At 37.9% G+C, this 27,609-nt stretch overlaps 1 protein-coding gene and 1 pseudogene across 1 annotated transcript; both read left to right on the forward strand.

The window, feature by feature from the left end:
* The first annotated feature begins 417 nt into the window (after positions 1-417).
* On the forward strand, positions 418-8,990 carry LOC147492970 (ATP-dependent Clp protease ATP-binding subunit ClpA homolog CD4B, chloroplastic-like; annotated as a pseudogene).
* A 9,680-nt stretch (positions 8,991-18,670) lies between these two features.
* Positions 18,671-20,057, forward strand: LOC147492971 (histone H3.3a-like). The gene is made up of 4 exons (XM_086565683.1): positions 18,671-18,805; positions 18,911-18,987; positions 19,542-19,630; positions 19,725-20,057. The coding sequence occupies exons 3-4, from the start codon at positions 19,544-19,546 to the stop codon at positions 19,893-19,895; spliced, it is 258 nt and encodes an 85-aa protein (XP_086421809.1). The 5' UTR covers positions 18,671-18,805; positions 18,911-18,987; positions 19,542-19,543; the 3' UTR covers positions 19,896-20,057.
* Positions 20,058-27,609: the final 7,552 nt, after the last annotated feature.

The raw sequence follows: 27,609 nt of genomic DNA on the forward strand, positions 1-27,609 counted from the left end.
GAAAGATCTTATACGTGAGCTTATAGAGCTTACACCCTTAGTTTAAAAACACCGAAAACACTGGGAGTTCTTTGTATTGGTAAAACACATAAAACATTGAGCAAAGTGCTACAGACGTTGCAAAGTGCTATAGCCAAGTTGTAAAGTTGTAAAGGTGAACACCTCGAGTGCTTCCGAGTCATTTTTAATACAAATGGATGTGATAATGAACCCACTACTGTTTTGTTGAAATAGTTGAATTTGAACCTGAATACTAAACAATGTCCACATTCACATTGTGTCTGCCAACCTCACCACTGTCCAACTAACTTTCTTAGTTGTCAACTGCCTATATATTCTTCCCAGTTTTTTCTCTACATTCCCGTTTCACATTCTCAGAGAAGATAATCTAACTAAACTCTTAAACAAGAAAAAGAAATGTGGTTGGGTATAAAAACACATAAAGTATTGTTGTTGGAGGAACTTATAGAGAAAGCTGGTGGATGTGCTGTTGTTGATGGAGGTTTGGCTACACAACTTGAAAAACATGGCACTTCTATTAATGACCCTCTTTGGAGTGCTCTCTGCTTGATCAAAGATCCTCAACTCATTAAGAAGGTATGGTTTTCTACTCAGATCAGAGAATATTGTTTCTAGGTAGCGTCGAAGGTGCGTTGAGTTCGTCAGTGCCATACGGCATAACGCCGAAGGCGCGTCAAGTTCGTCAGTGCTGTACGGCACGGGCAAACCCTAGGCAGCGCTATGTACCTGTCTCTTTCTATGCTCGCTAGCAATCTTATCACTATCGGTACCACATTTGTCCAGAGAAGTTGGAGGTCATATGATAGCAAAAGTAGAAAATTAATTTGATTTTTATAATTTGAGGTTTTATGTTAACAAACTAGCTAACACAAGGTTTAACAGTAATACATATGTAGGTAAGTATCATTTAGGAGGATACATAGTTAAGATTAATTAAGCTTATGATTGATCTTTAAATAATATTTGTCAAAGGTTCATCACCTGCTTCATACGGTAGAACAAACCAATGTATCTAGGTGAACATAGTGGAACCTTTTTAGATACATTAGATATGATCTTCAACATTTTCATCACGGCTTTATTTTAAGCACAACACCTATCTGTCCCTTTACTAGCATGCAAAAAATATATCCCTTTCAAAGTAGTAAGATACAAAAAAATTGTGTGGTGTCTAAGTTATTTTCTTAGCCTCTTAGGAAACGGTTTTGTGCTTAGAAGTTGTATGGTATCTATTTATTCCTTTTGAAAACACTAACGTTAGCCTTCGGTCTGCTATTCCTACAAATCAAACTTTTTCCCCTTCTAATCAGATTTCGGTACTCCTCTTTAGTTCTTTTGCAGTTAACAAAGTTAATAATTGCTTTGGATGTGGTTTGAAGTGTGTTTTCTTGAGAAAGCCATGGCAACATCTTCTTCTTCACAATCACAAGAGAGCTTTATAAGCACAAGTCTTGGATCAAAAATTCATCAGGTCCGTAGACAAGTCGATTTTAATATCTCTCTGCAATTTTGATAAATTTTTATTGTTGCCATGATCATTTCCAAGCTTGCTTGACAGTTCACTTTATTTGTTATAATTGAATGCATCGGAATATCTAAGCTCATCTAATTAAAATAAATTTCTTATATTATTGTGTTCCTATCTTTATAATTGTAAGTTTTATATCAAACAATTTCCTTTGTTCACTTTTCCTTTTTCCCCTCTATGGAGTTCTCCTTTTTGTTAGTGCTTATTTTCATTTTGTAGAGTGTATTAATATTTGAGCGTTGATTATCATTACAAAATCTGCAAATGTACTGGATGACATTTATTCTTTAACCACCAAAAGACCGAGTAAAGGTCGAGTTATTCTTTAAACACCAAAATCTTTCTCTATTTATTTTTGGTTAAGGCTAAAACTGTTATTGCTCCGTCAGTCTAGAATCTTCTGTGCAATTTAAGGAAGAATTGACAACGTCCAATGTGGTTGAGAAGTCTAGGAGACCTGAGGCTATGTTTGGAAACCATCAAAGAGAAAAAGCAAAAATGTCAGGGGATAAAGGGCACAAATCAACAGCTGGAGTTGACAATAATGCTCATAAAACATTAAAAGAAAAGCAAATTCTGGATTTGATCTTAGTGTTGCTTCTGAGCCAAATGGGCACCCATTTATGTCTACTATGAAAGGTAAAAAAAGAAAGCGCAAGCAAGTCCTTGGTTGCAAAAGTAAGAAGTTGGTGCTAAATCCTTTTACCCTTCATGAACTTTGTCGCGCTTCCTTGCCACCTATTGTTACCCTTTGGTTTTCCTATATTTGTATATAGGATGAATTGGTGATGACATATTATATGTTTTGCAGACTCAAAACATTGATGCTTATAATAACTATGAATTGGGTGAAGCTCATAAAACTTAGGTATGCAGGTTTTACCCCTTATAAATAACTATGTTCACTCTTATTTCTTTTAAACCGTCCAATTAGAATTCTAAGAAGGAAATTGTAATATTTGACATTAAAACATATTTTACAGAGTCATATTCCTATTAAACTTCAATGGTGAAAGCTATATGAGATGTTAATTCACAAGTTAATATATTGATAAAGGTTGTGATTAATCATAGTCATGTAACTCCTTTGCTTAAGAGTTGTTTGAAAAAGTTAGTCAGAAAGCATTGGATTATGCACACCTTCATTATGTGCATTGCTCTTAGAGACTCCTACATGACCATGCCATTATTGATTGTTGGATTAACAGTACATATTGTCAACTTCCTTTCACCAAACATTCACAAATAGTTTGACTCTAAAAAATTAGTTCATTTGAAAAAATAACAGGTTTGTTGTGGTTGTGCCACTTGGCCATGTCGATCTATAAATCCCATGGCCTAATAGTGAACAATATTATCCAAATCAAGAAGTTTACATTTTGTTATGCAAATTGAAGTTACGGACTTGGTAATTTGTTTCTTTTTTTTTCCTCACTTATTGTTGTTTTTATATAGTTTTTGGGGGCTGTTTATCCCTTTTTACGATTGTCTTGGTCAAGTGTTATTTTGTTCTTAATCTATCCCTCTAACTAACCCTCCATGATTACGAGCCAGTCTAATGAACTGATCTATATACTACATCCAACCCTCTTATTGAAATTGGAAGGGACCCTCAGAAGAAAGAGTTATCCTGAAGGTGGATTCCAAGGTCCAAGTGGTTAGAGGTTGAGGCGGGAATAAGATTATGGTTTCAATAAATATGTAACACATTTGAATTTCCGACATAATAACAAACGTACGTAAGTATATCTACAGGATTTTTATTGGAGCACCACAAAACTATGAGGAGTCGCATTAGCATAAAGGAGTGTCGGAGGCACCTGGATTTTTTGTGCAGCAGGAGAGCATGATTCCACCAGGTACCATTCTAGGCACTTTGAAGTCTACTATATTTTTGTTAGCGCGGTAAATAAAAGTTTTTTGTCTTATTATTATCTTTTTAAATGTAGAGAAGCCTGGTTTGTGTTTTAGCTGAATTAATTTTACCAATTTTTCTTGATTTTTAAGGATTGGTCTTGCATTTAGTTTGAATTTTAATTTTTTTTGTAAGCTTTGATCCATAATCACGCAATTAATGAGTCACTTCATTTCATTTGTTGTGCTAACGAGTAAAAGATTCATTTCGTTGATAGTAGGGATACTGTATTTCGTCTTGCAGTAATCTACCAAATGGGACTCCAGAGTCATGGTTTTAATAGGCTAATTAGTTGAAGGTGGGCATGCTATTGATTTGAGCCATATTGCAAAACATGGTGATATGGCATAAGTTTTGTACTATTAGTTGACTGATGCAGAAGCTTGCCCGCAAGGTGAGTACATTCAAACTCCAATAATGAAGTTAAAAGTATTTATCCTACACTTAGCATATACATTGAACCCGAAAAGTTCCACTCACAATATTTTTATGGCATGTCTGACTGATGCAATTGTTTTCAAGTTATACTGTACTTGTGATTGTCTTAATTTCTTTTATGTTTTCTTTTATTGTGTACCAAATGGTTTTAGTTGGGTGCTAATATCTACGGTCTTATCTAATGCTTTTCCAGGAAAACATGCTCCCCTACGTGCTCTTTTCAGGAACATTTTTGCTCTTTTATCAGTGTTGATGAGGATCTAGCCTTGGACTCTGAACTCCTTGGTCTTGCTGATTCTGATTTGATATCTGACAGACCCACAATCAGTTCGTATGAGAATGAATTTCCCCTTTCAGCATACTTTTGATGAGCTTTCCCGAGTCAGGTTGTATTCCCTAAAAAATGAATCTGAATAAGATATTCAGACGCTTTAGGGCTTTGAAGGAATTAAAACCAGAAGCTATAAAGGACATGTGTAGTGCAAGAGTGGTTTTAAATATATATGCTAAGTGATGCAGAAGCAACTCTTAGTAGTGTTGCAACGACGTTTAGCATTTTTGGACCACTACATGCTAGTTACCAGCTAAGGTATTAATCCTTACTGCCATTTATACATCCTGTGCAAATCCATTAAGCTAAAGAAAGATCCAAATTTGTGTGAGCTGAGTAAACATGATGTCTCCATTGTTGACCACTGTGCTGATGGACGTTTATCCATGTAGGACATTATATCCACTTCAAGCAGAAAAGGTTAACACATAAATAAATGGGTCTTGTATTTCATGAATCTAAGTGTCCCAAATAGGAGATCTTGTGAACAAGAATTCAACATGTTATTCTGAACTGCACGTGAAATTTGTTTTGAAAATTGTTAGGAACGAAGAATGTTTTAAACATAAATGTAACAATCAGGTAACTCGATTCGTTGATTGGATACTTGGATCAATCATTTTCATTAAAAAAATTTTACTCACTTTTGCTTTTTCCCTTGCTTACCACTCCTACTGATCGGCATCTTCTACTTTACATAATATCTCCTTCTATCATTTATTTTATGATGCTATGCTTTATTTGATTGGCAATATTCAATGCAGTTTTCAAGTTTAACTTGAGTGGAGATGGAAGAACATCATCAGAAACCGTGAAAATCTCAATTAGGACATACTGATTAGGTGGTGAAGGTAACTAGACTACAAACCTGTGTCTCTCTTTTATATCGAGTATAGAGGCCATGAACTTAAAATTTTGGTTTAAAACTCTTATGGGTGAGCTAATTAGTTTTAGACGAAATCGAGACATCAAAGTAAGTTTCAAAGGCTTTTCCTTCTTTCTTCTTTCATTTACATTTAATCCGATTCACAAACTATGCTTTGATTTGAATTAATTGTTTGTTAGTTTGTTATGGGATTTTATATACCGATAAAATTAACACAGATCTCATTAAAAAAATCAGTGTTATAATCTTGAGAAACCAGTGTCGCAGTTTGAGGTGACATTGTAGTAACTTTGAAATAATGATAGCAGTGCCTGTCTTTGTTAGTCACCCTGAAAGTTCTATAGGGATTTTACCTTTTAGAATACCTTGGGTTGTGTTTCAGTAGTTGCCTATTTCTAATTTTTTTTTTGTCCAATTTTCATCGATAAAGTTATCATTCATTATGCTTAGAGTGGTGATGCCCTCGGAACATGGATTTTTAAGATAATAGGTGTACTGATGATTGTAATCGCAATTTTTGATTGATGATGGTGGTTTGAGTTCAAGGAAAGTTATAAACTCACTTGAAGTGATTCACCTAAAAGGCCTTTCAAAGCCATTTCTTGGCCTACCACATAGGATATATTACACTTGGTTTTTACTATGTTATTGATCATATCAATGTGCAATGTGAAATTTGTCTATGCTCTTTGTTATATCAATGTGCAATGTGAACGTTTTCTATGCTTTTGGCATCTACGGTCACAAATCAATGACGCATCCATTAGAAAAGACTGGGGTTATTAAATAATAAATCAAAAAGTCTATTATATGGTGTGTCTCAATAATGTTAATTTCTAGATATAGTTATATTTTGTATTGATTTATGAACTTGCCTCTATAATGATCTTGCAGCTGCGATATACTTAAAATGAACCTGACACGAAGTTGGTTTTTGAGGCACTTTTAGTCTGTCATGTTCTTCATTCGCATTGGGGCTTCGTTTAAAGTATCTACTACTCCCTTTTCCGTAGCATAGTTGTCACTGATGGTAAATGATAGTTCAATTTTTGCTTAATCGCTACTTTATTATTAGTTTGAGTCAAATTAGACACAAGATGGTATAAGGTGGGAAAGGGCTTTAGTAGAAGCTAGGTACTCAACAAATGAATCGAATGGTGTTTTTATTTGTGCCCAGTACTTTGCATACCATTGATTGGTGTGTGCTTATGGTTTTTGTCAAATTGCAAATACTTTCTTCTTCCTCTTTAAGAATATGTGATATTGTTTCTCTTTTAATACTATTTAATCTAACCCATTCAACAGGGTTTATTATTTCATACATAGCCATTCAAGGAGTTTCTTAGTATGCTGAGTTCCTAGGATCTACAATTAATATTTGAGAAGCACATGCATAGTATGGATAATGTACTAGCCTTTGTGTTTCTAAGCTTATATTATTACTATTTTGGTTTGAATTTATATTAATATGCTACTCATTCTACAAGTCTGCTTATAGCAATTGGCTCCTTCTATTTGTTATCATTAACAAGCTAGGCTTTAGGATTTTTGGTTCAAACTTCATTTCTTCATTGTCAAGTGCTAACTGTCTTGCAAAAAGACAGCAGCCGGATGTTTTTTTTTATTTGACCATCTAACAATCACAATTTTGCAAAGTGTTTTTTGTTTTTTTGTTTTTTGCATCATGGTTAACAAGCTCAAATTATTGTTAATTGTTTCTCTTGGGTAGCAAAAATTAATGAGCCATACAATCTTTAATGAATCCCCTGCTAGGCAAAGAAAGCTATCCACTTCCATCACTGTTGATAATCCAACTTTGTCAGTTGAAGTGCTTGATGGAATTACTGAAATTTCAAATGAAATGCTAGTGGAATCAGTAATGGGTTAATGCAGCTGTAACCAAGCCAACCAAACTCAACTCTTAATTGAAATGGGCTGTAGGGGCGAGAGGGTTTGAAATGTGGAGGCATCCGACTTCCGGATATTAGGACCCCATATTCAATTTTTATAAGATGAAGTCACGCCTATACCTCAGTTGGATGGTACATCTTATATTCATGGGAAGAATAGACCTGCCACAAGTAGCTAGCACCCCCTATTTTCTACAATATGACATGCCAGCAACATAGGCTGGAAGAAATAAGAATCTGTTCCTGCTTCTGAATCTTATGGTAAGCATTGTTCCTTTATCATTTCTAGCTTTAGTGGTAATTAACTAGCTATCAAGTTGCTATATTGTTTGATGTGTTTCATAAATTGGTGTTGTCGTGTTTGAGTGTGCAATCTCATTTGACATACTATTCCTTGATTTTCACTACAGGGTCTACAATCCCTAAGACGAACTGCTGACATTGGCCCCACTCCAACGTATCTGAACAAAATGTTTCCAAACGATAGGATGTACGGTCGCTGTGGAAGTTATTATAAGACAAGTTGTGATTTTTGGTCCAATGGTTGTTTCAAGTAGCAATGGCCGATTGTCTGTTAATAGAAGTACAAAACTTAAAGGCGGAGGAAATGGTTTCCTTGGGTATGGCAAATGAGACGAATCTGAATGAATGAGATGAGTTGAATAAATAACTACTACCAATCAGAGGCTTCAAGAATCAGAAGGAACTCTTAGTATTTTTGGTTTTTTATTTTTTCATTTTGTAAATGAGCTTCTGTGTTTCTTCCACACAAATGTGAAATAAAATTTTTAAGTGGAAACGTTGTTCAGTAGAGAATCCAAGTATTGGGTACAACTTACTTTGGTACGATATTTATTTTTTTGTCATTATAGTGTCTGTGAGTTTATACATTTATAGGCTTATAGCAAGCGTCCTATGAATACTTCATACAGTATAATCACTACTTTTCACTGTGTTTTTTGTCACTTATGGTGTCGTGTGTGGTATTCACCAGTTTTTGATATTTTGCCATGTCAGACATCCTGTATCCGTGTCGTGTTCGATACGTGCCAATGTAACTTAGAATTTTTTCAGTCAATGTGTCTCCCTCTAATCCATTAGGAGCCTTATGCCACAGTGGTCCAAGACGACATGTTTATTCATATTTGATGTACATATCCAATGAGGTACAAACTTATCAAGTCAATTCAAGTCAAATATGTATTTGAAACAAAAGTGCACCATATTGTTTGAGTTTTATGCTTCAACAACTTCACACATCTATGGTGATGTTATGAAGTTTGGTGTTTGGCTGTTCCAAATATGCATTTGAGTCCAATCATGACCTTTAATGGGTAGATTCGATGGAATTTTCTTTGGGTTTACCACTTTTTTTTTAATCCAATCAAACTTATGATGACTTTTGGCAGGCTGGTGAGTTGAGGGATAGGGAAATGGACCTCAATGCCCAGATCACAAGTTTAATTGACAAAGGTAAAGAGAAAACCAAGGCAGAGAGTGAGGCAAGTGATTCAGGTCCTGTCGTGACAAAAGCTGACATACAACATATTGTGTCTTCATGGACTCGAATCCCAGTTGACAAAGTACCAAGTGATGAGTCTGAAAAACTCCTCAAGATGGAAGACACACTCCACTAAAGAATTATTGGTCAGGATGAAGCTATCAAAGCTATTAGCCGTGCCATCCGCCGAGCCCGTATTGGGCTGAAGAATCCAAATCGGCCTATCGCGAGTTTCATATTTTCAGGTCCAACCTGTGTTGGAAAGTCGTAGCTGGCTAAAACGCTGGCTACCTATTACTTTGGTTCTGAGGAAGTCATGATTCGGCTTGATATGAGTGAGTTTATGGAGAGGCATATTGTCTCCAAGCTGATTGGTTCACCACTTGGTTATGTCGGCTACACTAAGGGTGGTCACCATGAAAAATCGATCGCCCGCCCCCTATACTGTGGTCCTCTTTGACGAGATAGAGAAGGTTCACCCCGATGTCTTCAATATGATGCTTCAGATTCTGGAAGATGGTAGATTGACAGCTAGCAAGGGACGGACTGTTGATTTTAAAAATACGCTACTGATAATGACCTCCAAGGAGAGTTCAGTCTACTTAACAGGTCAAAGTTTAATTGAGGTGAATTCTATGCTCATGATCTCTAAATTTTCCTTTCCAATAGGTCTAAAGTATCGCCAACTACAATGGAATGGCAGTTGCAACGCACCACATAATCAAGAATGTCTCAAGAACCAGAGCAAATTGTGAGGTTGGATAACAAGGTAGAAGAGCCAAATATACTATAACTTTCTTAAAGGGTGTATATGATTTTTGATGAATTTTCAAGGTGCGTGTGGTGTGCTTGTTTGGCCTAGGCAAGCATTGCGACTGTCTATTCATAACGACTTGGGTTTTATGACTTAGTTGCACTACTTTTTATAATAAGAATTGGCGGTGTTCTTTTTATCTTTATACTCATTATTATGGAAAGGCCAAAAAATTGGGCTATTTTATGTTTCTTTCTTCATAATCAGTGTAATCACTTTTATTTAATTTGCTTCATATATTGTTGCACTATCACTAACTGTTTCCCATGTACAGTTTCGTTGAACACACTATGTCCTTTAAAATTCATCGGACATGGATGGAGAGGTGATTGAATTGTGGTACATATTCAGGTATGTCTATAGGTAACATCAAATTTGATAATAATATTACTTACACATTTCAAATTCATTCCACACACAAGTAGATGTCTTGATCTCCTATACAATATACATTGTTTGTCAAATTGCTTGAGCTATTTGATTGTTAACCGTTGCATTTAATGGTTCAAGTGCTTACTGTTGCATGACCGTAATACTCTAATGTAGTTGCATAGGCTATATTATACGGTTGTTAAGGGTTTTTTTCCAAAAAAATGAGAAAGAATGTTACAATTTCGTTATTCTTTCTAGATGGATGCGTTTTAATGGTGACTTTTTATTTAGGTTTGATTCAATGTGTAGAAACCTTCGTGGTCTACGATAATATGGAGGATATAACGTTAAAATATCGTTATTCTTTCTAGATGGTTGCGTTTTAATTGTGACTTTTTATTTGGGTTTGATTAAATGTGAACAAACCTTAGTGGTCTGGAATAATATGGAGGATGGCAATGCACCCAAGACTTGTAGGTATGGCAATGGATACTATTCCTATGTCATTAAATGCAAATGTAAAGAATGTTGAATTGAAACTTGTATAAAGTTCCATTATTAAGGATATGTTAAAATGTGGGGGCTTTGGCCACTACACTGGAGATATGGTTGCTTGTGATGACAAGCATTGCTTACAAACAAACTGCAAATTGGGCATCAAGAGGTGGATACAACATGCTTTGACTTTAACCAGCGAAACTACAAAAGATCAGGATGGAGATCAAGCTGCCCAAGTAGCTTTGTTGAAATGAATTCAGATAGGCCATCATTAGGTAACCTAGGCCCAGCTGGTGCAGGGGTGATATACAGGAATGAGGGCGGGTTATGCGAGCACCTACTTGCAGGTTGCCAAAGAGTTCAAGTTACTTGGCTGAATGCTGGGTCATCATTTCAGCGTATTTAGAGAGCAATGGAGCAAGGATCTCTTAAAATATGGATTGAATCTGAATCCACTCCAGCTATACAAACTTTGGGCGTTGAGATGTAAAAAGACACAAGCTATACAAATTTCGCAGAAGACACTATGATTAAATATGGAGCAGCTTAACTCTCCTCTTGATAACTATGTTCACATTCTCTTCAATAAGTTTTGTGTATCGTTCATGTGCAGAGCACGTGCATTTTGCTAGTGTATATAATAACACAACAAGGCCAAGAGGCATCTCCAGAATTCCATGATTGTTAGGGTTAGATTCTTTGCTTTCAGTTTTAAGTAGATATTAGTCGTTCTTGAATTAGACTTTCCAGTACTTGGTTACTTACTCTATGTGAGTGTGAGACTTGTCAGAGCAATGCATTTGCTTGTTTTATAACTTAACGTTGAAAACTTGAAATTCACCTTGGGCCAGAAATTAAAGCGGAGAAAACTAAAATGGAAAGGACAAGCAAACTGTCCAGTTTACTAGAAAGAGTACAGTACGTGAAGAATTGAAGAAAGAAAGAGTCCCCACCGGGCACCGGCCACCACTTATTTAAGTCTAGCCTTATTCCACTACTTCACACAGTTAAGTATTGTCTCTTCAGATCAATCACATGCACCGGCCGCTGCATTATGTTAAATGTTGCATGAAGAAAGAACAAACTTACCCTGGTGGCCTGGTAGCTAGTCTCCGTATTACCGACAGTTTCACAAACCCCTACCTCCCCCCACTTCCATGCCAAGCTCCCCTTTCCACCCATCATGTTCCCAACTCCCAAGTACTTTGTCAAGTAAGTACTTTTATTCAACCAAAAGAATCAGGATTGGTATCGATACATAATAATAAGAAGCACATACATACTTTTAGCAACACATTTACCTGGATCTCTGCTAAATAGTGTTAAATAGCAAAGAAGCTTAAGTGCTCCGCTCTGAAATCAAGAACAAAAGATTGAACATATATAGTGTAAATGTCTAAATTTACACCAATGATTAGGATTGATTCTTAGCTCTTAAGTTAGGATCATAAAGAAGAGGGAATGGTTCTGTTGTGTGTTAATGGCTACTCTTCATGAGTGAGAAAATGCATACGTATCCAACACTATGTTAGTGAGACTGGAATCAAGTCGCATGTAGTTCTGAGGGGTGGCTTTTATAGTCATTGAGAGTGAGCATCGGGTGTGACATGTGTACTGATGAGTATAGATGTGTGGTCGAGATGGATGACACGTGTCTATGAGAGGCACGTGGATAACAATTGTAGGTCTATCTGATTTGGCATAGGATGTAATGATGGTGAATGGCTGTAATTGTGCATGTATTACGACAGGAAAAGGGCTTAAGGATAAGTTGGTAATAATGACAGTAGTAGGTGATGATGTCACAAGATAAAGTCGAGTGACGAGTCATTGATCAGCTGAATATGTGAGTGCTCTAATGTAGCGAATGTGATGGGCGTTCATGTCTGGGGGTCGCGTTATGTTAAGAGAATCATTGTGCGTGCACATCATGTGATTGATGGGATGTCCCTTACATAGCCCTCTCTCGTTAACACGTCGTTGAAAAAGGCATGTTGATGAGAAAAAGAAAGAAAAGAAATAGATACCTGAAGGCATGTGATGTGACGGTTCCAAAAAGCGAGGTGGGTTGGCTAAAGTAATAACTGCTGTGGTTATGATTGTTTTGCGTATGACGAGACGATTGGGGAGCCCAAGGTGGGTACGTGGTAAACGAAACGTGGGGTAAGTGTTGTATCTGCAGTAATGACGGAAGGTTGTTGAATGAAAGACGTGTGGACCATTAATTAGATGATGGTACGAAAAACTGGCGCTCAAAAGAGGGTAAGCGAAAAGTCGCGTTTTGTGGAACGTTGATAAGGTTATAACGGTTTTAGGGATTAATTGAACGGTTGGGGAGTAACTGGGTGTGGTATATAGTATAGAGGATTGCACTAAAGGTTGGCAGAAGCAAATTTGCGAGCATTATGATCTTCACTGTACAAGGTACGTTTTTAGCTTCTAACTATTCATTCTATTTGTTTCTTTTGTTTCTGTTGGGGAGGGAAAGAATTTATGTTGTTTTAACTGGTGATGAAATGAGAGGTTCTTTGTGGTTGTAATTTTATGTAGGGATTGTTATAATGGTAGATAGATATGGGTGGATTTTTGGGTATGATATAAATAGTACGTGATAATTTTGATTGATTATACTTATGTAAGGGAAGAAGAGGCTGTGAGTGAGGAGGAAAGTGTTTGTCTGGAAGAGGTGTTGATGTGGTGAAGTTTGAGGGTAGTGTTTGTACGAAAAAACTATTGGATATGGAGGAGTCGTCGTCGAATCGGGAAGAGGGTAGTGGGAGTAGTGAGGAAAGAATTGAATTGGGCAGTCGCACGAGCGGTACGTAACCAGGGAGTCGGGGGTACTTCGCTGGCAAGTCGGGTGCATCGCGGCTCAGGGAGTATGGAGTTGCTCGATCAAACAGCGAGGGAGATTATGGTGTTATAAAAGTTGAAGTTTAGGGTGATTGCTGACCTGCAAAGGGATTTTCCAGCTTGTAGGCGTCCGTAGTTGGCGCGGAGTCATCTAGAGGAAGTCACAAGAATTCAAAGTCGGGGTAGATGAGGATCGATTTTTCGAAGCTACTGGAAGGAAGGGTGTTGACTTGATGGATGGAGAGAGCATTGGTGTAGTCATAGAGGCGACTGGGGGCCCTATTGTGAGCACTGGTGAAGTGTCTGTTCCGACTGGGGCGAGTGAACAGGGGGTGTTGGTGTCGAATAATGGTGGGGCTGGTGTGACTGTGGCAGTGCCTGTGCCATCGAGGAAGGTGGTTGATGTCGGTCGTGTGCCGACTAGCGAGAAGGCGAGTGGGCCTAGTAGACCAGTGACTAGGCTGCCGAAAGATAAAGAGGATGACTATGTGGGGAGGGCTACATTTGCGGAAGGTCATAGGATGAATCGTGTGAGGCGCACGGATGCGGCCTATAATCTAGCGTCAATGGCGAGAGGCGTGGTGGACTCGATTATGCTGGAGGCCAATTGCCATCTGGTGGAGAAGATGATGGTTGTAGAACTGCGAGAGCAGAGTGTGGTGAGTGCGTATCGGGTAAGTGTACATTCTTCATATGTCTATATGAGTCATTTGGGACATGCCCTTGTAGCTGATTGTGTCTTGACTTATTATATTGGTGTAGAATATGTTATACGTGCAGCAGCTGGAGGTGTTAGTGTCGATTTTGGCTTCATCTGATATGGAGATGCAGTCAAAATTTGCTGAGATTGCTGATTTGAGGGCGCGTCTTGAGGAGGTGGAGGTGGTGACTAATATTGTGCGTGAGGACTTGCATGCGGCTGAGGCAGCGAAGATGCATGCGTTGAACGAGTTGGCTAAAGTAACCTTTTAGCACAATACTAAAAAGATGTTGCGTGCAGAGCTAGAGAAGATGTATGAGGGGCAAAAGTTGGAGCTGGAGCGTTTGAAGAGGGAGTTGGGGTTTGCGAAGGGAGATGTACGCAAGTACCAGAAGCTGGTGGAGAGGCGCACTTCCAAGTGGAATCGTCTGGCTAGTTATCTAGCGGACGGGAAACTAGTGTTGGCACCTGGTGCGGAGGTTGCAGCCATTTCCCAGAGTGGTGATGATGATGGTGAGGAAAAAGACGGTTGCGGTGGTGAGGCAGAAGTGTCTTCTGTGGTAGTTGCGAGTGTAGTCTCTGATGCGTGGAAGAGAAAAGTTGTGGTAGATACTGATGTGCCACTCACAGGGACGAGTGTTGGAGCTTCGACTGTGGTTGTTGTCCAGGTAGTGGAAGCGATTGTTGCAATTGGCGAGGAGGCAGCGAAAGATGTGGTTGATGGTGAGACAGTGCTCGTGTCTTCTTGATTGTGTTGTTTTTACAAGTGTCGGTGAGGATGTTTGAAAGATTTGGCTCTAAGTAGCCTTATACAAATATGTCTTGTGCTGCTCATCTTTCTTTTTGATACCGTGTGTACAATAGTAGGTGATGACAGGGCCGGCTCTACCCCACAACATAATAAGCAACTGCTTAGGGCCCCGCAACCCAAGGGGCCCCCAATATATTTTAACTCACAGCCCACTATTGCTTTATTAGCCAAAAAAAAAACTCTATTATTATTGTTTTCCATTTATTTTAATCCGTTAGATAAACGTTTTTACATTGGAAAATTAGAAACTAGAAAATCTCGTTAAACGCCTTCGTTTCCCTCGCATTTTCACCTTCTCCAAAAAAATACATACATGTCTCTATAATTTATTAAAAAAATTCATCTCTATAACCAATAATCAAATATGGGGCATTGAAGCTAACACTTCAATCTTACCTCTATTCTTCTTTTGTCTTTTATGGGTTTTTCCTATAATCCCTCATTATATATATTGTTTTATGTGGTGTAAAATTCTTCTTCTCTCTCTTATGTATTTCTTTGTTAAATAAATATATTGAAATTTCAAGTTTATAAGATGACTATTCAATAAAAAAAAAAAGTTGGGATCAATTTTTATAATAATTGTTATCTTCTAAATTCTTTGTTAAATAAATTGAGGTTTGCATTTATATGAAATAACGTAAACAAATCCATAAGATGTAACAATTTTATTGGTATATATTAATACTATAAGGTCCCATATTCGAACTTTGCTTAGGCCCCCCGATTGCCTTGAGCCGCCCCTGGATGATGATGTTACGAGATAAAGTCGAGTGACGAGTCATTGATCTGCTGAATATGCGAGTACTCTGATGTAGCGAATGTGATGTGCATTCGTATGTTTGAGGGTCGTGTTATGTTGAGAGCGCCGTTGTGCGTGCACATCACGTGAGTGATGATTACACACATAGTAGAAGTGAAAAAACTCTTTACTCACTATTCTCAATTTTATTTTCCCTTCACTTTGTTGTCAAAGTATCAATGTCCAGAGCATTAATATGAAACAACTAAGTGAATTAAAGTGTTCAAGTTTTTTTACCCATCACCTAAAAAATACCATCGTAGAGTGAAAGTGACAAATGCAAAATGAGTACGTCTCGAATCAAATTTTTATATACCAGAGCGAGACTTCCTGCCAAAAAAAAATGAGAATCGAGTCTCGAATAAAATTAAACTATTGGTGATAGGCCAACTTGCAATCTGTTTTGTATTTTGCCTAGAGTACAGTCTGCAAATTTAATATCGAATGTAGGCCGGTCACTGGAAGACTTTGCCACACCCAACTATCCATTGGCGAACACCAGATTTTTCTACATTATAGCTAACTGAAAACGGTCCAAAAGTAAAATAAACCACACTCCCCAATTTTATTTTATTTTTAATATTTTACTTATAATACCAGCAATTAATCATGTGGATCGTTTTAGTAACTAAATCAAGCTTCTGCAAGTTGTATTATTATCTTTCTCACCATGTGAACAGAGTAGGGTAGTGACCACCCATGAAGAATAGAAAGTAGTGCGGTAGACTGTAGAGTAATGGTGACGATAATTAGTAGCTTTGATTAAATACAGATACCCACTAATCAAGGTTGCTTAGTTGCCTAATCTTTCTTCGTCTTTGTTGACTAAAAAGTTGCATTAATTAGTGAGATCCAGTACGTTGAGTTACTTGATTTGATTTTGCCACAAGTAGCCATACCAGTGTTCTAAAAAACGCTAGGCGGTAATCGGGCAGTGGGCACCTAACGCCTAGGCCTTCTAGGCCGTGCCTAGACGGGTTAGGCGTTAAGCGGTTTTTTTCCTAATATATATAGTAATACACACCTATACTACAAGAAATGAAGAAAATCTATTGTGAAGCATCCTTGAGGAATACTGTGAAGCTTCTAGACAAAATATAAACTATGGTAAGTCTAGTATCTATTGTAACAAAAATATTCATAATATGTATAAAAAGATTTTGGAAAATGAGATTTTTTGACAAAAATGATAAGTATTTGGGGGTCCCAATTGCCCTATCTCATAAAAAGAAAGATGACTTTGATTATTTAGTAGATAAAGTACACAATAAGATTAAGGGCTAGAGAGCAAAAGTCCTTACTCAAGTTGGTAGAACTACTCTAATTCAAACTGTAGCACAGGTAACTCCTTTATATGCTATGACAACTTACAAACTCCCAATATCCACTTGTAAAAAACTGGATAAAGCCTGTAGACACTTCTGGTGGCATGGTACGGATGACAGCAAAAGCATCCACACCATAGGGTGGGATGACATTTGTAAACCCAAGGCCTTGGGAGGCCTAGGGCTTAGGAAAGCTGGGGACATGAACATGCTTGCAAAACTAGCTTGGAAAGCTATAAAGGATACTACTACTATATGGGCTAAGACTTTCTTAGTTGCCTATGGGAAGCATTAGTTTGATAGTAAAGCGGAACCTCCTCCTACGGTCTCTTGGTTTTGGAAAGGTGTGCATAGAAATGCTAGAGACATTCTCCCAGGTTTAATATGGAGCATTGGCAAGGGGGAAAAGGTGAAAGTCATGAATCAACCTTGGATCCTCCTAAACAATGCTCCAATTACTTTGGAAGAGCTGATCCCTGATAGACCTGACCTTGTGGATCTTAGAGTGAATGACTTGCTGCTAAGGGATGACACTGATTGGGCCTATCATAAGGTGAATGCTTTTTTCCCACCTGAGATAGTAACCCTGATAAAACAAGTGGTGATCAGACCCACTAGTATGGCAAGTGACACTATCAGATGGGTGGGCACAAAGAATGGTTTGTTAACTGTTAAGTCTGCTTACCAGTTTTTGAAAAAAGAGGAATGGCAAGGGGGCACCTCCTCCTTGAATCCCAAAAGCATCAAATATCTTTGGAGAACTCAGCTTACTACTAGCAATCAAATGTTCTTATGGAAACTGTATATGAGCATTCTCCCTACTGGAGATGTGCTGGCTAGTATGAATAGTGATTGTTCGAGGTATGAACAATGATTGTTCATACTCCAATAGGTGTGAACAATGATTGTTCATACTTCTTACTGACTACACATTATATTAAGGTATGAACAATAATTGTTCATACTATATACACCGGGATGTCGTTTCGGTTGGGTCGGGCCGTTTATTATTTCGCGTTAGGGGTATACTTGACTTTTTATCTACATTGTTTTTAATTTCGCAGTCAGGAGTATACTTGACATTTCATCTACCCGGGTCTCTGTGAGTGATTAAAAAAAAAAAAAATTGGTTATGAGAATTACTTTTTCCCGGGTCCTGATCATATATAGATGTTTTTGATTTTTTGGTTCATTCATCATACAACACCCTGAATTCCTAACTGAAACTTGAAAGAATGAAACACTTCATGATGATATCGTGCCAACTAAATTATATTTAGTAAAATTGTAGACTCCCCCAATTTGCTACAAATGGCGTTCTTTCAGCAGCAACGAGAAGATGTAGGGTAGGAACTAGGAAGCTGAATTGAAGCCCTCGAAATTATGATGCAGGCCTGGCAACTAACATGATATACGAGTGCGGCCTTGCTGTAAACATTTTTCCAGCCCATGAAAGAGTCTGACACTGTAGTGGGCTCACAATCACATTAGGCCCAACTTTGTTTTCTGATCCATATCCAAATTGTCTTCTCGCGGGCTCTCAGTGGTCCGTTTTCGGTTAAACCAAAACAAACAAACATTTGCCTTAATCCTCCTTCACTTAAACGAACCAATCAAATTTCCTACCAAATCAGAACAAACTACACGTGGTCTAACAAAATGGTCTTAACTCTTAACTTTCGTTCCTGAATCCTGACCGACCTAGACTTCCAAATCCAAGTCGGGGTATTCAATTAACCCAAGTGCCCGCAAACAATAACACATCTTTAACCTCAACCCTTCCTCATTACAAACAACCAATCAAATCACTCCATTCCCCACTCCAACAAATCACACGGATCGTGTGCTTTCTCCAGACTTAGAAACAGAAACGGTTACGATCACAACCGCTTCACTCCCCACGTCTATAAATACTCTCACAAAGTTCATGCAACTTGTCATTCTCAACCTTGTCTTCATTCTCTCATCACCAACAACTCTTTCTTTCTCCTCAAGTAATCAAAGTCCTCAAAACCCTAATACTCTCAAAATGGCTAGTACAAAGCAAACTGCTGGAAATCAACTGGTGGAAAGGCTCCAAGAAAGTCTCTTGCAACCAAGGTATATAATATATTTCTTTCTCTCCCATTTATTTACGTTCAATTTGTTTCTTCTCTTCAAGTTTTTGTGTTTTGAATATTTGTTTCTTGCTGTTTTTAATCCAAGGCTTTAAGGAAATTCGCACCAACAACTCGTGGAGTTAAGAAGCCACATCGTTTTCGCCCCGGAACTGTTGCTCTTTGGTATATATATACTTTCTTTCTTTCTTTCTTTATTCAATCTTTGGGTGTGTTTGTTATGATGGAAACACTATAGAAAGAAAAGGAAAATAAGAGTGGTCCACCTTTTCCATAGTTTATAAGGTGTTTGTTTACCCATGGAAAGAAAATGGGCTTTTCCATATGGAAACAAAATTATTGAAATGGAAAAAGTTTTGTGTCCTTAGCTAACCCCTGAAAATTTTGTGGAAAAGAAAGAAAAGGAAATAAATAGATAGGGACTTACTACTAATACACCTATGACCCAACAATACAATTATTCCTTTCCATAGCTTTTGCAAACAAACATGATTATTCCTTTCCCCAGTTTTTACTTTCCTTTCCCCAGTTTACCAAACACATACCATTTAAAATTATTTCCTTTCCATTCTATTCCATTCCATTCCATAGTAGACCACCCATTTTATTTCATTTCCTTTCCATGAGTTAAAATTTAACAAACACACCCTTTATTTTCTTGAAAACTTCAGTTATAACAAAAACACTAACTCTTATTTAATTGTTTTGTTAAAACAAAGAAATGAGGAAGTACCAGAAAACCACTGATCTTTTGATCCACAAGCTTCCATTCCAACGTTTGGTTCGTGAAATTGCACAAGACTTCAAGGTAAAAATCACTTCACATTATCAAGTTACAGTTAAATTACATGCATGTTCTTTTTAAATTGATGTATGCCTGTTTTTGGGATTTGGTTTTGTAGGCAGATTTACGATTCCAGAGCCATGCTGTGCTAGCACTTCAAGAAGCAGCAGAAGCTTATCTCGTGGGATTATTTGAAGACACAAATCTCTATGCAATTCATGCAAAGCGAGTGACGATCATGCCAAAAGACGTTCAGCTTGCAAGGCGTATTCGTGGTGAACGTGCTTAAGTCAAGTCCAGTTGTTAGGGATAGGGATATTTTAGGTTTTTAGGCTAGCTAGGGAATAATTGGGTGTTATTATTTTACATTGGTGTGTACAAAGAGTACATTATATGCTCTGTTTGGTTCGCTGGACCTGAATGCAATTTGCAAAAAAATGCAAATACATCTTATTGCAATGCATCAACTTGCAAGATACTTCATTTACAGTTGCTTGGTTCACCCTTTGCAAATAGATGCAAAATAAGCATTTTGTGATTGGTTGGTTCCTTGCAATGCATATAAAATGCAAAATACATATTATTGCATTCTATTTTTTATCACTCATTCAAATTTTGTGATTGAATTAGTTCACATTTTGAGTAAACAAAATAATTCTATGCACATGAACATTGGATCATTAATTACTTAAAAAATGAAATAATAATAATTTTATAACGAACAAACAAATATTTGAATAATGTAATTCATTGAATCTAAGCATTGAATGACACATTTGTTAAAATCCAAGCTTAAGCACACAAAAAAAGGGGAAAAAACTACTAAACCCATCTATTTACATATCCAACAAATTTATTTCTAAACTCCCAACTAAAAAATAAAAACAGGAAATCAAATATCTCCAATTAGATCACGAAGTTCTTCTACCATTTCTTGTTTGAGCTCTGATAAAAGTAAAATGACTAGTTTTACCTACGAGATAAACGATGAATTCTCAACGCAAGTAAAACTATAACTATTTTGATGCTATCTTGAGTTATCAAAGAATTCTACTCTCAATCCTATGAGATATAGTGGAGTAGATAAGTTCGTTCCACTCCTAGTGCTCTAGCATGGATGTTTTCTAATCTAACTAGTCGCTTTTAAGTTATGAGAGTTTTAATGGGGGAATTATACTACGATGCAACTACCCACAAGATGCAACTAGTCGGTTATCGTAATACTACTGAATGCTACGTTGATTCTTGATAAGGAGTTAGAGGGGATTGATTCCACCATAACTCAACTTAATCCACTAACCATTTAATCGTCAGAATCCGAATTGAATCGCCTTCAACAATAGGTTATTTCTAATCCCTAATTATACATGGCATTTCTACCAATTATAACTAGCATGTGAACAATTAAACCCATTCTCATGGTGAACTAATCATTTCTAGAGTGGAATAGAAAATACGACGATTCTACGATAATTGGAATCAAGCTTTCATCAAGGCTTCACAACCCCCTCTAATGGAGGTTTAGCCTTGAATCATTCCGCAATCATTTCCATTTATATTAAAACTAAACATAATATAAAGCATTGAAATTTATTTAATTAAACAATAATGAAATCTAATTTAATGACTAAATTGAACTAAGGACATGAATTGAAATTAGATCTAAAATTGGAATTGACAAAATCGAAATGGATAAAGAATACTACTTTATTGATCTAATCAAATGAAGAACAAGATTCAAAGGTTTAATCTAATAAGGGATTTGAAACTAATTAAAGAAAACAATTAAATCTAGATCTAGAAGCTATTTTAATGGCTACTTTCTATTCTAAGCTATGAACCCTAATTCTCCACTAATTAATCTACCATTAACAAAGACTTAAGCTTTTGTTCTTATACATTCAGATCCAAAATTCGTGCATGGGCTTGGAGCCAGGGTTTGGGCCAGAGAATCAGGCCCAAAACCCACTTCTTTCAAATTCAAAAGGCCTCTTCAGCTGCAGTTGACTTCCACAGACTTTTCGTCCACTTCTGCTCCTCTGATTGGGTCAAGGCTTGGACCATTACAAAGCTCTTTCCGAGCCGGTCGTTTTGACATAAGGTATGCCCAATTCCGAGGTCTGAGTCCAAAGATACGGCTTTTGAAGTTCTCACGACTTTTGCTCCTCAGATCTCGCTAAAGTGGTACATTTTCGCACATAATGGACTTTGAAGCCCGAAATGCATAAAACGCGAATCAGTGTTAACTCTTACTTATTATTCACATAATTGGTCTAACAAGATGATTATTAAGGGGTTAAAACTACAGTTTTGGGCTCTTATCAAACCACCCCCAAACAGCAATTTTGCTTGTCCTCAAGCAAATATGAGAAATTAGAATAAGTGACCAAAAATGGAGTTCTAACTACTCTCGTTTCCTGAGTGGGATTGCATTGACCATATGCAACAAGGCCTTAAACCACTAGGAATTTCCCTAGTGGACGAGTTATAGCCTCGTGAGAGTTTTCCAGTGAAGGTACTCACAAACTTCATCTATACTACAACGACTAAGAAAATAAAACTATTGTTTCCTTATTCATGCTCAACTATCTATACATCTCTCTAGCAATTACATAAGAATAACCAGTCAAAACCCTAAGTTAATATATGCATAATAATCAATCATCTACAATAAACATATATACAATGAGTAGTACTATCAAATGTTTAGCAGGTTTGTTTCTGAGAACTCGGAATAGCGTCCTTAAATAGGTTCTCACAATAATAGTCAAGAAACAACACTCTGATTTTTGCACTCAAGTTTTCGCTTTACTCCAAATTATGCAGTGGGCACACTTTACCTTACAATCTCAATGACAACAAGGAAGCGGGTCGATCAAACACATCCGCCACTTACTATCACACTAACCTATTCCTAATTGAGCTAGAGGTCTTTATTAGGTGTTACGGGATTAGGAGGTGGTTTAAGAAGGAAGGAAATGGATATTCAAAAGGACAAGTCCGAGATAATAGAGTCTTCAGATTATGTAACTTAGAGAAAACCTTGTTATTTTCTTTTGCTTCTATACTTTGTTTCCATCCTTAGCCATATTTTTCTTTTTTTCTTTGGCTTTTGACTCCCTTTTATTCTATTTTTTGGAGTTTTTATTTTATTTCTATTTTTCTTTTCTTTGGATGGAAACTTTTTTCTTTATTTTTCAAGCAACTAACAATTTTTTTGTTTAAATGTTTTTTTTTTTTCTTCTTCTTTTTCTTCACTCATTCTATTCTCGGACTTATTCTAAATTGGGTAGGTTGATTTATTTTTATTTTTATTTTTTTTTTTATTTTGTTTTTGTTTTTGTAACAGGTAAAGGAATTGTGGTTTATGGAAGGGCTAATGAAAGGCTCGAGTGGCGACTAGCGGAAAATAATTCATAGGTTTGAATTTTCGGCTATATCGATCCAAAGAGCCTAAATTCTCACTTAGGATATGGTATAGTGATCAAGCAAGTGGACGGTGATTTTCTATCCGGATTTTACTTCTCCCTTGTGTCATTTCTCAAATGTTTCACTCATATATAAGGCTTTAGGCTATATTCTCACAGGATTTGTAGAATAAGTACTCTAGCCTAGATTTTTTAAACTTATCGCTAACAATCATAGATACTCATGTAATAAATTTATAGATAGATGCAAAGATTATTACCTACATATTAACCTAAGTTTCTAACAATTATTCGATGCAAATGACTATGTGAGACTTCTAGATTGTTAAAAGCATGGAGAAAGAAACAATACCAATATTCCTAAGTGTATAGCATGACTTATTTATTTATAATTTTAAATTTTTGAAATTTTAACTAGAAAACAAATGCATATTATGTCTATCTATATCGTAACAGATGTCTTAATTACACGTGTTTCTATGCCCCCCCCAAACAAAAAGCATGCTTTGTCCTCAAAGCATTTAAATAAAGAGGGTAGGAAAAATACCATTCAAAACGGCGGAATTTCGTGAACATCCGCAAAACAAAGTTAGAACGCACTAATATAGGAAATAAAACCGACACAACTCTATAAGAGTTCTACCCATTATGGGGTTAACCTAATTAAATTGCTTGGGACATAAGCATACACCAACGTAAAACTAAAACTTACCTCCACTCCCTCCGGTTGTTATTCGTCATTTTCGCCATCCTCTACTTCTATAAAGAAGTGAGGTTCCTTCGCCCCGCCATGCTATGATAATTTGCCGTGCTTCACGCCATTTATCATCTATGGTTGCTAACCTATTAAGTGCCACTTGGTCCGATGGGGTGTAGGGTGCAACCTGGTGAGGTTGTATCCGCCACCCATGCCAAGTCATTGCACGGAAAGATCGAATAATACTATTGGTGGGTCGCGACCGCGTCTACCTTAATCCAATCCGTGAAACGTGTACAAAAAAGGAAAGAAACATAGCATAATACGTGAAATAAAAAAGGGCATAAGAAGGTACTTATGCCTCATGGTATAGGCTCGTGCTAAACTAGACATCAAAGTTCTGGGAAGGTCATAGAACCGGGGCCCATTGGCTAAAGCAATGAAAACACCGCAAGTGGCGCCATTCACGTAAGAAAAACGCCATTCCCCTAAAATGTTTAGCATAATCCAAAACATAACAGTTCCTATGTTCATGGACAGGCTACCAAGTAGCAACGCGTTATAGTCCCCTTGGTCCTCAATACACGAAAATGCCTGCCCCATAAGCCTCGCGGCAAAGACTCATAGGTGTAGACATGCATATTATCGTAATCTAATAGCACCATGGGTCTTGTATCTCGGCGGGCATATCAAGCCCAAGAACAAATGCTAGCAAGAACCCGTAATCTCCATTGGTTCATCGTCAATGTTGATGGAGAACACTTGTTCTCATCCGGTCTCTCAAAGAAAATGCAGTTATTATAAAAATAAGATGCAAGTGCCGGAGAATAAAGTTCACCGGTCTTACCATAAGAGGTTCCCAACCAACATATGTGATCACTCACAAACCAAGCACCGTAAGTAGTGCTTTTGGAACAAATCTCGAAAAGACGTTCCAAGATCAATATTGGAGATGTCATCTCAAAATTACGCTTTGGAATAGCTACGAATGATCCGAAACTACTTTGAAAACCGGAAAATTTCTCGTCCGAGAAGTCAGCGCGCTGGCCACTTAACTTAGCTTAGTGGCCGCTTTGTATTTTGATTTCCAGTAACTTACGCTGGTCGCGCCGACTAGAAGCGCTGGCGCTCGACCAAATTTTTCTCGACAGAATTGTAGGGCTGTGGCCGCCTAACTAGTAGGCGCTGGGCCGCCCGAAGCTGCGCAATGCGAAAATGAAGTCGAAACGCGGGAATCGCGGGTTTGAAGGGTGAGTGATGGAGTTTAGGTGTAGTGTGAGTTGTGAGGATAGATTGTATCAAGTTTATATAGGCTTAAAGTTGCTAGAATGGATCGAAAGTTGCCAAAACTAATTTCGGCAGCTTCCGAAATCCTAAAATTTCCAAACTCAAAACGGAAACAACTCATATCCCGGATTCTAATTTAAACCCCAAGATTCTTATTTGGATATTATGACCGAATGTACCTATTTAATCTAGATTTCATCCTACAATGATTCTCAATCATAGATATGCCTATACGCCATATTTTCACCTTAGTCCGCAGAAATTCTAACACAGTGGTTTTTATAAAAAATAAAGCTTGAAATGATCAAACCACCCCAAACAAGTTTGGAAGGTGGGATTAATATGAAACAAGCACACAAACTGAAAATAACCCCTTATATTAAAAATTTTCATTCGGAGGTCCTTTCACTTACGTAATTCAAATTACGAAAATAAAAATTACATTATAATAAAACAACAAAAATAAATAAAACAACAACTTATAACATAAAAATAACACGACTATCACCGCCATCCTTCTAAACACCTCGCCATCGGTGGCGGGGGCACTGATCAGTGGTGGCTCCCCGGCTCCGAAGGGTCCAAAGCAGCTAGCCGCCCTTCGCCGACGACGCCATGTCTCAGAAGTCGTGGTCCTCGAGGCGAAATCCGTTCGAGGTGGGAAGCGTGCTAGCATGTCCACTCTAAACCGGCTACCGGGCTTCTATCTCTCGCCGCCGCCTCCCATCTCTCATTCTCCCTCCGGGCGCGGATCTCGAAGTTGTGGTGAATGGTCGCCCGTCGAGTCCGGAGGAGGTCAGACAGAGAGTGTTGAGTGAACGCGATGCCCCTATGAAGCATAGCCATGCGCCAAAGATCGTAATCAACACCTGGAAGGCATCCGTGATCAAAGCAGTGTGCCATCCTCCTCATCCTCCTCCGACTCATCCCGTTCCCCTATCCTCGGCAATTTCGGACTTGTTGGACACACTCCCTATAGATACGCGGGTTCCCGCGGTGGTAATGTAAATCCTCGTAAGCCGGAGTTGCCTTCATCTTCAACATGATCTTAGTGATAAGCACGGGAAGAGGTGCCAACGACCGTCCGAACCTCCCCGATCATGTTCAAGAAAAACTCCGTGATACAGAAATCGCATTTCCGCTCCCCGGAGTATCCATAGGACGTGGAGGCAGGTCGACCGATGTCACCGACCTTGTCCTTGCCTAGGGATATTCCGACCAATCCATCGGGTCAGAGCCGGTTGGTTGGTCCTCGTGGATGCCTCCGGCGACACAATGGGAGTTTGGATTGTAGCTCCCATTGATGACAAGAACGCCCATCAACGGCTCAACCCGTCAAACGGGGATCCTGTAAAACGGCATTCAGATTGATTCTAGGCGGAATGCCTAGAATCTCAGCCAACAAATCCGTGAGTCAACTCCCTCCCTTCTTCCCTTACCATCACAAAAATCCTACTCTCCTCCAACTCCCCCGGTGTTGTAGAACCGCCGGACCAAGTCTTCGTGGTAGAAGTCTTCGGTCGAAAGTACCACAGACTACTCCAGCTCTCTACTAGCCATTTCACACGGTTAAAATGGTCCGGAGTGAAAACCGCCCCGGTATGATTCGGGCGTTGAGCCATTTAGAGTTTGATTACGGTTTGGGGTTTGTAGAGGGTGTGGTAGTTGTGGTTTAACTTGACCGACCTAAAGAAAAGTGGTGGTGGTGGTATGGTGGCGGCGGAGCAACAAATTTTTGAAATTTTGGTCGTTTTTGTTGGGTTAAATTGGTGGATTTTGTTTTGATTGGTGTTTGAAGTCGATTTGGGGTTTGGGTTTGATTTTTGGCGTGGGTTTATGGTATTATTTTTTAATTTTGATTTTTCTAGGTTTGGAAGATGTTAATGGCGGTGGAAGATGAAGAACGCGATGAACTGTTCGTGAGAAGGTAAGAGCGCCGCTCCATGGGGGCCAAAAAAAAGCCCAAAATCGAAATTTTCAAATTTTCGATTTTTTTCGCTAATTTCAAATCAAAATTCCCCCTTCGCTACCGGGTCCGATTTTTGCGAATGATATATGGAAATGATCAGGAGAGAATTTCCTATCCAATGATCCATAAAACACTCTATTCCGACTTCGGATGACATACGAGATAGTAGAAAACGCCTCGAAGTGCGTGCATGACGAAGTTATGCTAAACGAATGAAATCTAAATGAATAGATCATGTCAATCCGAATCGTAATACAATAAAACGGCCTAAGCAACTCTAATGGGACATAAAACATTTTAGTACAGAAACACAAACACCCCACCCCCAAACAAATTTTTTACAACGAAGCTTAGAAAATTTGTTTTTAGCAGTGGGTCTTTTAAAGTCAGATTCCCGAGACTTCATAGATTACTATGTTTATTTTATTTTTTTTTTTTTTATTTTAGTTTTAGAAGGAAAAACAATAAGCAATAAAGACATAATTCACACCATAGAGAAACATGACTCAAAAATCCGAGAAAAACATGCAAGAGTGGAAAACGTGAACTATGTGAACCGTGGACTTAGGATCCGGTACTTACAGCCACACACTCCATAGGGAGGGCCCGGTTACCTTAATGA

Source organism: Coptis chinensis, chromosome 6 (genome assembly GCF_015680905.1).
Source record: "Coptis chinensis isolate HL-2020 chromosome 6, ASM1568090v1, whole genome shotgun sequence".
Taxonomy (NCBI): Eukaryota; Viridiplantae; Streptophyta; class Magnoliopsida; order Ranunculales; family Ranunculaceae; genus Coptis; species Coptis chinensis.

Excerpts from the sequence above, each read along its gene's own strand:
- LOC147492971 (XM_086565683.1), top strand. The coding sequence starts at position 19,544 with ATGAGGAAGTACCAGAAAACCACTGATCTTTTGATCCACAAGCTTCCA. Across the intron at positions 19,631-19,724 it reads AAATTGCACAAGACTTCAAG|GCAGATTTACGATTCCAGAG; the intron begins GTAAAAATCACT and ends TTGGTTTTGTAG.